The 13,517-nt window shown below is 31.5% G+C and overlaps 1 protein-coding gene across 8 annotated transcripts in view; it reads left to right on the top strand.

Annotated features, from left to right (window-relative positions):
* The window catches only part of LOC139765265 (uncharacterized), a 199,266-nt gene that overhangs the window by 172,275 nt on the left and 13,474 nt on the right, over nt 1-13,517 (top strand). For all 8 annotated transcript variants that reach the window (XM_071692683.1, XM_071692674.1, XM_071692665.1 and 5 more), the window contains 2 exons: nt 10,479-10,647; nt 12,931-13,100. In XM_071692683.1, the coding sequence (XP_071548784.1) occupies nt 10,564-10,647; nt 12,931-13,100 (254 nt within the window). In that variant the 5' untranslated portion in view covers nt 10,479-10,563. The remainder of the gene's footprint in view (nt 1-10,478; nt 10,648-12,930; nt 13,101-13,517) is intronic.

Below are 13,517 nucleotides of genomic sequence, written 5' to 3'. Positions count from 1 at the left end.
TTTAAAGTAATGAAGTGTTTGAATATTTCATCTTTCAATTTTGAGACAAACATTTTCAGCTGAAAAAATAGATTTCCTTTAAAAACTCATTATAAGAAGTGTTTTTCTTGCTGAATACAAATCTGATGTTAAAATATCGTTTAGTCGTCTTTATGACATTCATTTAAGCTGTTGAATGAAATTACTTTTAGAATATTTTCTGATCTATTGCATCGTATTTACTGGATATGTATCGGTAACTGAGAGCATTATGAAATGTTTTCCATGATTATTTCAATTATAGAAGTGTTTGAATATTTCATCTTTCTTTTTTGAAACAAAAATTTTTTCAGCTGAAAAATACCCTGAACTATTACCTTCAATATTTGGCATTTTTCTGAGAAAAATAGATTTTGTTTAGAAACTCATTATAAGAAGTATTTTTCATGCTGAATACAAATTTGGTGTCAAAATATCGTTTAGTCGTCTGTATGACATTCATTTACGGTGTTAGATGTCGTCAATTTTAAAATATTTTGTAGTCCTTTCCATCGTATTTACTTGGTATATATTGGTGACTATGAACATTATGATATATTTTCCATGATTATTTTATGTATAAAAGTGTTTGCATATTTTATTTTTCATTTTTTAAACAAAGAAAATTTTCAGCTGAAAAATACCCTGAACTATTACCTTCAATTTTTAGCATTTTTCTGAGAAAAATAGATTTCCTTTAAAAACTCATTATAAGAAGTGTTTTTCGTGCTGAATACAAATCTGATGTTAAAATATCGTTTAGTTGTCTTTATGACATTCATTTAAGCTGTTGAATGAAGTTACTTTTAGAATATTTTCTGATCCTTTGCATCGTATTTACTGGATATGTATCGGTAACTGAGGGCATTATGAAATGTTTTCCATGATTATTTCAAGTATAGAAGTGTTTGAATATTTCATCTTTCTTTTTTGAAAAAAAAAAATTTCAGCTGAAAAATACCCTGAACTATTACATTCAATTTTTAGCATTTTTCTGAAAAAAATAGATTTCCTTTGAAAACTCATGACAAGAAGTATTTTTCATGCTCAATACAAATCTTATGTTAAAATATCGTTTAGTCGTCTTTATGACATTCATTTACGCTGTTAGATGTCGTCAGTTTTAGAATATTTTGTGATCCTTTGCATCGTATTTACTGGGTATGTATTGGTGACCGAGAGCATTATGATATATTTTCCATGAATATTTTAAGTTTACAAGTGTTTGAATATTGTATCTTTAAGTTTTGAAACAAAAAAAAATTTCAGCTTAAAAATACCCTGAACTATTACCTTCAATTTTTGGCATTTTTCTGAGAAAAATAGATTTCCTTTAAAAACTCATTATAAGAAGTGTTTTTCGTGCTGAATACAAATCTGATGGTAAAATATCTTCTAGTCGTCGTTATGACATTCATTTAAGCTGTTGAATGAAGTTACTTTTAGAATATTTTCTGATCCTTTGCATCGTATTTACTGGATATATATCGGTAACTGAGAGCATTATGAAATGTTTTCCATGATTATTTCTAGTATAGAAGTGTTTGAATATTTCATCTTTCTTTTTTGAAACAAAATTTTTTTTCAGCGGAAAAATACCCTGAACTATTACCTTCAATATTTGGCATTTTTCTGAGAAAAATAGATTTTGTTTAAAACCTCATTATAAGAAGTATTTTTCATGCTGAATACAAATTTGGTATCAAAATATCGTTTAGTCGTCTTTATGACATTCATTTACGGTGTTAGATGTCGTCAGTTTTAGAATATTTTGTGATCCTTTGCATCGTATTTACTGGGTATTTATTGGTGACTAAGAGCATTATGATATATTTTCCATGATTATTTCAAGTATAGAAGTGTTTCCATGTCTTATCTTTCAATTTTGAAACAAAAAATTTTTTGAGCTAAAAAATACCCTGAACTATTACCTTCAATTTTTAGCATTTTTCTGAGAAAAATAGATTTCCTTTAAAAACTCATTATAAGATGTATTTTTCATGCTGAATACAAATCTGATGTTAAAATATCGTTTAGTCGTCTTTATGACATTCATTTACGCTGTTAGATGTCGTCAGTTTTAGAATATTTTGTGATCCTTTGCATCGTATTTACTGGGTATGTATTGGTGTCCGAGAGCATTATGATATATTTTCCATGAATATTTTAAGTTTACAAGTGTTTGAATATTGTATCTTTAAGTTTTGAAACAAAAAAAAATTTTAGCTTAAAAATACCCTGAACTATTACCTTCAATTTTTAGCATTTTTCTGAGAAAAATAGATTTTCTTTAAAAACTCATTATAAGAAGTATTTTTCATGCTGAATATAAATATGGTGTTAAAATATCATTTAATCATCTTTATGACATTCATTTACACTGTTAGATGTTGTCAATTTTAGAATATTTTGTGATCCTTTGCATCGTATTTACTGGGTATGTATTGGTGACTAAGAGTATTATGATATATTTTCCATGATTATTTTAAATATAGATGTGTTTGAATATTTTATCTTTCGGTTTTGTAACAGAAAAAAATTTTCAGTCGAAAAATACCCTGAACTATTACCTTCAATTTTTAGTTTTTTCTGACAAAAATAGATTTCCTTTAAAAGCTCATTATAAGAAATATTTTTCATGCTCAACACAAATCTGGTGTTAAAACATCGTTTAGTCGTCTTTACGACATTCATTTACTCTGTTAGATGTCGTCAATTTTAGAATATATTTTGATACTTTACATCGTATTTACTGGGTGTGTATCGGTGACTTAAGATCGTTATGATATATTTTCCATGATTATTTCAAGTAATGAAGTGCTTGAATATTTCATCTTTCAATTTTGAGAGAAAATTTTTTTTCAGCTGAAAAATGCCCTGCAATTTTTGGCATTTTTCTGAGAAAAATAGATTTCCTTAAAAAACTCATAATAAGAAGTATTTTTCGTGCTGAATACAAATCTGATGTTAAAATATCGTTTAGTCATCTTTATGACATTCATTTAAGCTGTTGAATGAAGTTACTTTTAGAATATTTTCTGATCCTTTGCATCGTATTTACTGGATATATATCGGTAACTGAGAGCATTATGAAATGTTTTCCATGATTATTTCAAGTATAGAAGTGTTTGAATATTTCATCTTTCTTTTTTGAAACAAAATTTTTTTTCATCGGAAAAATACCCTGAACTATTACCTTCAATATTTGGCATTTTTCTGAGAAAAATAGATTTTGTTTAAAACCTCATTATAAGAAGTATTTTTCATGCTGAATACAAATTTGGTGTCAAAATATCGTTTAGTCGTCTTTATGACATTCATTTACGGTGTTAGATGTCGTCAGTTTTAGAATATTTTGTGATCCTTTGCATCGTATTTACTGGGTATATATTGGTGACTAAGAGCATTATGATATATTTTCCATGATTATTTCAAGTATTGAAGTGTTTCCATGTCTTATCTTTCAATTTTGAAACAAAAAATTTTTTGAGCTAAAAAATACCCTGAACTATTACCTTCAATTTTTAGCATTTTTCTGAGAAAAATAGATTTCCTTTAAAAACTCATTATAAGATGTATTTTTCATGCTGAATACAAATCTGATGTTAAAATATCGTTTAGTCGTCTTTATGACATTCATTTACGCTGTTAGATGTCAGTTTTAGAATATTTTGTGATCCTTTGCATCGTATTTACTGGGTATGTATTGGTGACCGAGAGCATTATAATGTATTTTCCATGAATATTTTAAGTTTACAAGTGTTTGAATATTGTATCTTTAAGTTTTGAAACAAAAAAAAATTTCAGCTTAAAAATACCCTTCAATTTTTAGCATTTTTCTGAGAAAAATAGATTTTCTTTATAAACTCATTATAAGAAGTATTTTTCATGCTGAATATAAATATGGTGTTAAAATATCGTTTAGTCGTCTTTATGACATTCATTTACACTGTTAGATGTTGTCAATTTTAGAATATTTTGTGATCCTTTGCATCGTATTTACTGGGTATGTATTGGTGACTAAGAGCATTATGATATATTTTCCTTGATTATTTTAAATATAGATGTGTTTGAATATTTTATCTTTCGGTTTTGTAACAAAAAAAAAATTTCAGTTGAAAAATACCCTGAACTATTACCTTCAATTTTTAGTTTTTTCTGACAAAAATAGATTTCCTTTAAAAGCTCATTATAAGAAATATTTTTCATGCTCAACACAAATCTGGTGTTAAAACATCGGTTAGTCGTCTTTACGACATTCATTTACTCTGTTAGATGTCGTCAATTTTAGAATATATTTTGATCCTTTACATCGTATTTACTGGGTATGTATCGGTGACTTAAGATCGTTATGATATATTTTCCATGATTATTTCAAGTAATGAAGTGCTTGAATATTTCATCTTTCAATTTTGAGAGAAAAATTTTTTTCAGCTGAAAAATGCCCTGGACTATTACCTGCAATTTTTGGCATTTTTCTGATAAAAATAGATTTCCTTTAAAAACTCATTATAAGAAGTATTTTTCGTGCTGAATACAAATCTGATGTTAAAATATCGTTTAGTCGTCTTTATGACATTCATTTAAGCTGTTGAATGAAGTTACTTTTAGAATATTTTCTGATCCTTTGCATCGTATTTACTGGATATATATCGGTAACTGAGAGCATTATGAAATGTTTTCCATGATTATTTCAAGTATAGAAGTGTTTGAATATTTCATCTTTCTTTTTTGAAACAAAATTTTTTTTCATCGGAAAAATACCCTGAACTATTACCTTCAATATTTGGCATTTTTCTGAGAAAAATAGATTTTGTTTAAAACCTCATTATAAGAAGTATTTTTCATTCTGAATACAAATTTGGTGTCAAAATATCGTTTAGTCGTCTTTATGACATTCATTTACGGTGTTAGATGTCGTCAGTTTTAGAATATTTTGTGATCCTTTGCATCGTATTTACTGTGTATGTATTGGTGACCGAGAGCATTATGATATATTTTCCATGATTATTTCAAGTATAGAAGTGTTTCAATGTCTTATCTTTCAATTTTGAAACAAAAAATTTTTTGAGCTAAAAAATACCTTCAATTTTTAGCATTTTTCTGAGAAAAATAGATTTCCTTTAAAAACTCATTATAAGATGTATTTTTCATGCTGAATACAAATCTGATGTTAAAACATCGTTTAGTCGTCTTTACGACTGTCATTTACTCTGTTAGATGTCGTCAGTTTTAGAAAATTTTTTGGTCCTTTACATCGTATTTACTGGGTATGTATCGGTGACTAAGAGCATTTTGATCTATTTTCAATGATTATTTCAAGTATTGAAGTGTTTCAATAATTCATCTTTCAATTTTGAAACAAATTTTTTTTCATCTAAAAAATACCCTGAACTATTACCTTCAATTTTTAGCATTTATCTGAGAAAAATAGATTTCCTTTAAAAGCTCATTATAAGAAATATTTTTCATGCTCAATACAAATCTGGCGTTAAAACATCGTTTAGTCGTCTTTACGACATTCATTTACTCCGTTAGATGTCGTCAATTTTAGAATAGTTTTTGATCCTTTACATCGTATTTACTGGGTATGTATCGGTGACTAAGGTCGTTATGATATGTTTTCCATGATTATTTCAAGTAATGAAGTGTTTGAATATTTCATCTTTCAATTTTGAGACAAAAATTTTTTTCAGCTGAAAAATGCCCTGGCATTTTTTGGCATTTTTCTGAGAAAAATAGATTTCCTTTAAAAACTCATTATAAGAAGTATTTTTCGTGCTGAATACAAATCTGTTGTTAAAATATCGTTTAGTCGTCTTTATGACATTCATTTAAGGTGTTGAATGAAGTTACTTTTAGAATATTTTCTGATCCTTTGCATCGTATTTACTGGATATGTATCTGTAACTGAGAGCATTATGAAATATTTTCCATGATTATTTCAAGTATAGAAGTGTTTCAATATCTTATCTGTCAATTTTGAAACAAAAAATTTTTTGAGCTAAAAAATACCCTGAACTATTACCTTCAATTTTTAGCATTTTTTTGAGAAAAATAGATTTCTTTTAAAAACTCATTCTAAGAAGTATTTTTCATGCTGAATACAAACCTGGTGTTAAAACATCATTTAATCGTCTTTACGACATTCATTTACTGTGATAGATGTAGTCAGTTTTAGAATATTTTTTTGGTCCTTTACATCGTATTTACTGGGTATGTATTGGTGACTAAGAGCATTATGATCTATTTTCCATGATTATTTCAAGTATTGAAGTGTTTGAATATTTCATCTTTCAATTTTGAAACAAAAATTTTTTTCATCTGAAAAATACCTTCAATTTTGACATTTTTCTGAGAAAAATAGATTTTGTTTAAAAACTCATTAAAAGTATTTTAATGCTGAATACAAATCTGGTGTTAAAACATCGTTTAGTCGTCTTTATGACATTCATTTACGCTGTTAGATGTCGTCAATTTTAGAATATTTTTTGATCCTTTGCATCGTATTTACTGGGTATGTATTGGTGACTAAGAGCATTATGATATATTTTCCATGATTATTTTAAGTTTAGAAGTGTTTGAATATTTTATCTTCAAGTTTTGAAAGAAAAAAAATATTGAGCTGAAAAATTTTTAGCATTTTTCTGAAGAAAATAAATTTCCTTTAAAATCTTATTATAAAAAGTACTTTTCATGCTCAATACAAATCTTGTGTTAAAATATCGTTTAGTCGTCTTTATTTCATTCAATTACGCTGTTAAATATAGTCAATTTTAGAATATTTTCTGATCGTTTGCATCGTATTTACTTGATATTTATCGGCAACTGAGAGCAGTATGAAATATTTTCCATGATTATTTCAAGTATAGAAGTGTTTAAATATCTTATCTGTCAATTTTGAAAGAAAAAATTTTTTGAGCTAAAAAATACCCTAAAATACCCTAAAAAATACCTTCAGTTTTTAGCATTTTTCTGAGAAAAATAGATTTCCTTTAAAAACTCATCATAAGAAGTATTTTTCATGCTCAGTACAAATCTGGTGTTAAAATATCGTTTAGTCGTCTTTATGACATTCATTTAAGCCGTTAAATGAATCATTTTTAGAATACTTTCCGATCCTTTGCATCATATTTACTAGATATGTATCGGTAACTGAGAGCATTATGAAATATTTTTCATGATTACTTCAAGTATGGAAGTGTTTGAATATTTTATCTTTCAATTTTGAAACGAAAATTTTTTTAGCTTGAAAATACCTTGAACTATTATTAGTATCAGAAATTTTTGACATTCTTCTGAAAAAGATAGATTTCCTTCAAAAACTCATTATAAGAAGTTTTTTCATCCTGAATACAAATCTGGTGTTAAGATACCGTTTAGTCGTCTTTATGATATTCAGTTAAGCTGTTAAATGAAGTGAATTTCAAAATTAATTGTTCTCTTTTGCATCGTATTTATTGGGTATGTATCGGTAACTGAGAGCATTATGAAATATTTTCCATGATTTTTTCAAGTGTAGAAGTGTTTGAAGATTTCATCTTTCAATTTTGAAACAAAACGTTTTTGGAGGCAAAGAATACCCTGAAGTATTACCTTCAGTTTCCTTTAAAAACTCATTATGAGAAGTATGAATTATGCTGAATACAAATCTGGATTTAGAATGTTGTTTAGTCGTTTTTATGACATTCAATTAAGCTGTTAAATAGATTGTTTCAAATATTTTCTGGTCCTTTTCATGGTATTTTCTGGGTATGTATCGGTGACTAAGACCATTATATATTTTCCATGATTATTTCATGGATAGAATTGTTTTAATATCTTATCTTTCAATTTTGAAACAAAAAATTTTTGAAACAAAAATTCCCTGAACTTTTACATGCAATTTTTGGTATTTTTCTGAGAAAAATAGGTTTCCTTTAAAAATTCATTATAAGAATTTTTTTTAACACAATTCTGATGTTAAAGTATAGTTTAGTCCTCTTAATGAACCCCAGTGAAACTGTTAAATGAAGTCAATTTTAGAATATTTCTGTTAATTTGCATCGTAATTACTGAGTGTGTATGGGTACCTGATAGCATTATGATATATTTTTCATGATTATTTCAAGTATAGAAGTGTGTATCGGCTACTGTAAGCATTATGATATACTTTCCATGATTATTTCAAATATAGAAGTGTTTGAATATCATATCTTTCAGTTTTGAAGCAGAAAGTATTTTGAGCAAAAAAATACCCTGAAATATTCAGGGGCGTATCTAGGGGAAATACCGCCTATGGCAAGCACTGAAATTGCTCCCCAGGTTTGATTAAAAATGTACATACGCTGGATGTATATAGAAATATATACAGTGTAATTATAAGCTGTTGAAGAGGTATGCCAAACTTAGATATATATATATATATATATATACTCTGAAAGACTTATGTGATCAAAATTGTAACGTAGAAGCGGTAAGGCAGCTGATAGTAGCAAAATATTACTATAGTTGAAAAGTAGGCGAGTTTCTTTTTTATTTCACAAAATCAAACTGTTAAAAATGTCAATCGGGTAGCATATGTCAAAAACAAACCTGTTGAGTGGCGCCCCCCTTCAAGTGGCGCCCAGGTCACCTGCCATCCCTAGCTAGATACGTCACTGCTTCTCACTTACAAAATACAGCTGACGCAAACTACTGCGATCCCTTTTAACAACTTATTTTTTCGGTGTTTGGATTAAACTGTTTAACTGTAACGACAAAAATTTATTTTATGTTAAAGATTTATTTAAGAGGGCAGAGTATCCGAAATGTAGTAAAAGAAAACGTACGTTAATTTGTCCAGAGAAAATGTTTAAGGACAAACTTATATAAAATGAAATTCTTGAAATTTCAGGAATTTTACTGTAGGCTATTTATCGGTTGAAGAGATTCCGTTCTTCTACTGTTGCTGCCCATTTGCATACTCAAACACACGTTTGTTTTGTTATGAGGAAAAAGTAAGTATACCTGCTGCACAAGCCGTCTGCTATCTGCCATCTTAAATTGTTGTTAGTATCGTGTACGAGACCGAAATTTGTCCTACACGACGGAACCTTCCCATGTGTCTGATATCAGAGGAAATTTTGTGGGAATATATAGTGCGTTTAATGGGGTTCAGTCTAGCGGGTGTGTAGTGTGGCAGTTGGCGGATATTGATTAGGTGATGTTTTCAAAAGCTTCTCTTTGGTCACGGATGTTTATCAAAGTTCCAGCTCAAGAAAAGGCAAATGTATGAAGCTGTAGCTCACGTCAGTCAGACGAAAGCCAACCAAACCTCTGTAACTTCCCATACCCATGTCGCTTTTAACATAAGCACCATCCTCACTCCACATTGTATTTCAGTGAGCTGAACGGAACTCGACCTAAGTGAATGTAAACTTCTTTTCATGAAGGCAAAAAATATTTTATCACATTTTCTCGGAAATGTGGTTGCGCACCTTCACGGATTTTGCCTCATTCAGTTAGCATCCGACACAGTCACTTAGTAAACGTAAGAAGAATTATATTTATATCGTATGATAAAGGCTTTTAGATCCTCAAAACGGCTACAGTATGACGCCTTGTAACACTTTAGAAAGACCAGGGTTCCGGAAAGGGAGGGAAATGCATTAATATGCCAAAGGAAACTCATTTTTCCGGGGTACAGACGAGGCTGTAAAGGTGAAGAGAAATGAAGTACAATTTCCTCCACCCGACCCAAGTGATTGTGGCCGTCCATCTTAACCGTCTGATACAGAATTCAGTTATATAACTCCACCAGAGGCAAAAAGCTTACCATCTCAGGAAAAACGTTTGATTTTACAGAATGTTTTTGTATTGGGTTATATGCGTGCCCTTTGCCGTGGCAGAGCCGGCAGACCCAGATAACCGTATCATAACAAAGGTTGCGTATTTAAACCGTCTCTTTTTCTCTGTCGTATATAAAAGTTTGAGGTTTATTAAACCTCCTTCAAGATGAAGACACAATCGTTTAGGTTTGATAGTGAAGCTTAAGGTCAGAGGTTCATTACCAACACGAGGGTTGTACGGTCATACTGGGGGTAAGTAGGGGGAGGTACACAAGGTGTACAACGTAGACTTCGCCTTTGGAACTTAGAGATAAAGAAAACGAGATGAAGAAAATATGAGACAGTTGAGTAAAAAAGGAAATGAGATAACAGAAACTGAATAATTCTGCATATATGATATGATACTTGACCATGTGTATGTCTGTGTCTGTGTATGTGTGCATTGCCTCATAGGTTGATTGAATATACCAACCTCTTTAACGATCACTTTTGGGTGTTTATTTGACTTTAAGATTTGCAGTGCATTTTAGCCCTTATTGTTGTTAATGTTGCACTTCTGGAATTATTACCTGTGATGTTTATATTTTGGTTTTTCCTGATACCATAATAAATGTGACCATTAACGAAAATTACTTTTCTCTCTCTCTCCAGTGGCGGTCAGGAGAGCAGTGAGATAGGCGTGGCCAGTGGAGGCGGTAATGTAGTGAGTGGAAGCACAGGTGGTGGCACTGCCAAGATGTCTGTAGTGCCACGGAACCCCCCTGCCGCTGTCCCCACCAGCGGCGACACTCCCTCCAGGAAGCCTGTACGCCTCTGCCAGGTTAGTAACACCTGATCTCATTCTTCATTAGTGATGCAGGTGTGCTAGTATATATATATATATATATATATATATATATATATATATATATATATATATATATATATATATATATATATATATATATATACACGGATACGGTAGGGGTTACCAGGCTCTGCCTGCATGTGGCCACCCCGCGAGTGAGAAGTCGTTTTCGTCGAGGTTATGTCATTGTCAAAGCATTTTACATTATGCCTCCAGGGTAGTCCATTGTTCACTGTCCGATTAGAGTGCATCCATGAAGCTGCAGGAGCCCTATAAAAGAAATCCAGACCTTATATATGTAATTATTGGTATGTCTCTTATCATTGTTAATATACCGTACTTGGATCAATATTTGTATGATTATGAATGCCTATATGTCGTTGATATGATGAGGTTGCCTTGTGGAAGATGCTGCAAATATATGGTGTGGGAAAAGAGGAGGAGGATTGGTTACCAGTGTAAGTGCGTCCAGGATGTGTTATTTCACCATGGCTGTTTAATCTGTTCATGGAGAGGGTGGTGAGTGAAGTCACTGCAAGTGGTAGCGAACTTCGGAGGGAAACCCAAGAAGCAGGTGTCAAAAGTTTAGGAGAGTGTGTAAAAGGAGGAAGATGAGAGTTGATTTGAACAAAATAAGATAATGAGGCAGCATAGGGATGAGAGAGGATGGATTGAGTGTAAGTTTGAATGAGGAAGATTAAGAGGAAGTAGGTGTGTTTGATTCTTGGGAATATACATGGTAGTGGATGGAAGGAACCACAGGGGCTGAAATGAGTCAGTGTGAAAGAAGGGGCTAAGATCCCAGATGTACATAGCATCATGTAGAAGTTTGTATCAGTAAGGTCAAAGATGGGTCTGTTTGAAGGTACAGTTATAACCTTGAATGCCATAGAAAGAAGGAAGGTGGATGAGTTGTGAACGAAATGTCTGAAGGTGATATGTGGTGTGAAACAGATTGATTGTGTAAGGAATGGGTGTCAGAGAGAGGTTTGGCTTTGAGTGCAGTCTGATTGAGAAGTGTGCTGAAGTAGTTCAGCCATGTGTAGAAAATGAGCACACAAATTAGGTGAGATGCATCAGACATAAGTGGAATTAGCAAGGAAAGGAGTGTAGAAATTTCTTGGGGTATTGGGGCCTGAACATTCGGAAGGGCGAGATGCATGCTTGGGATAGAATGAATCAGATAAATGTGGTATATGGGGGATGATAACATGCTGTTAGTGTGCTGAACCAGGGCAGATGAAGGAGTGAAGATAAACCATGGAGTTGTGTGTGATCTATGATAATGGATGGCAGAATGTGATCTTTGTACTTTGCAAATGACTTCCAGAGATTGCATGGGTTTAAATAAAGCATGGCTACTGTTGTTGCCATGCTAAGGCTTAAGGTAAATGTGCATTGCAGTCATGAAGAGTCCTGGGATGTGTTGAACTGATGTTTCTATAAATGTAGGGATGTATGATTTCCAGATTGTAGACAGAAAAGTGTGGCTCATATTTGTATGGGGATTGTGGTTCCAGATGGATGTATGTTTAGTAAGTTGGTGTTCAGGACTGTGTTGGATGGATGATTGTTAAGTGCTTGTTAGGCCGTTTTGGCGTTTATGTGTTTTGTTGATGTTTTGTTTTTTGGGAATGTGGGGATATGTGAGTATAGGTTGAATTGTGAAGCAGGGGCAAGCTGTTTATATTTATTTAGGGGTTGGTAGTTAGTTGGGACTCGTTTAGGTAGGAATGATTTTTTGCTGTTGCAAACAGTTGAATGCCAAGCATATTGAGGCTGGATTGTATTGGCAGGATCTTTGTTTCTTTGTATAAGGAGAGGCATGAGGATTTGTGCCCCCCAACTTAGAAGTGTAGAATAAACTTAATAATGATGATCTACTGTAGTTTAACAATTATTGTGATCCTTTTAGTCGTGAAAGGAAAGATAAGTGGGTTTTTTTGGAATCCTGTTCCCTAATTCTTGATTTATTCTTGATAAATCCTGCTATTCCTTAAGAAATTCTGTTTGGTTCTAGTGTTGATAATGTGGCAAGACTAATCATACAGACTACCAGGTAAAGGAGGACTTGATCCCAACTTTCATATTTCTTAACCATTTCTATGATGTTGCCAGTGAATAGTTTTTCATGAAATGAAAAGATACAGAAAGTGGAGGCCATGACAAGAATCTTTTTAGAAAAATGTAGCTACATTTTCATAGTATTATAGTAGTATAACATCACTATGCTTAACCTTATTTACTGATCTGCAGGTGTGCGGAGATATTGCCAAATCACTTCACTTCGGGGGATTGTCATGTGATTCTTGTAAAGCATTCTTCCGACGCTCAGTACAGAATGATGCATACAAGCACTTCCGCTGTGGAGGTGACCAGAAGTGTGCTATTTCTATTGCATCTAGAAAGTTTTGCAAATACTGCAGGTTAGTCTGTCTTTCTCTCTCCCTTTCTCTTGTTTTACTTATTTGTGAAAAAGAATAGTATTAGCTCTAACTGAAATATGGTTTTAGAATGTTCTTGTAGTTTTCTGTTTTAGATACTTTTTTGATCATAATATGATGAGAAAACATTTAAAACTTAACAAGAAATGCTTTTATTTTTTTGCTTTTCAAAAAAAAAAATGGTGTATGCCTGAATTACTTTAAGTTATTGCGCAGATGCATACGAGTTGATATATTAGGTTTCAATTTTCCACTTATTCAGTAGATTTTGAAACTTTTTTAAAAAACAGCTGTGGTTCTGAGTAGGATTTGAATATATGTGATAATCAGAGTTACAATCAAAGATTTTAGCTGTAGGATTTTAGATTCTCAGCTGAGGTATAATACAATATCGTATCA

The sequence above is a fragment of the Panulirus ornatus genome, chromosome 4 (assembly GCF_036320965.1).
Source record: "Panulirus ornatus isolate Po-2019 chromosome 4, ASM3632096v1, whole genome shotgun sequence".
NCBI classification, from domain to species: Eukaryota; Metazoa; Arthropoda; class Malacostraca; order Decapoda; family Palinuridae; genus Panulirus; species Panulirus ornatus.
Note: the sequence above shows the minus strand (reverse complement) of the source record. Positions and strands in the feature narration are given on the sequence as shown.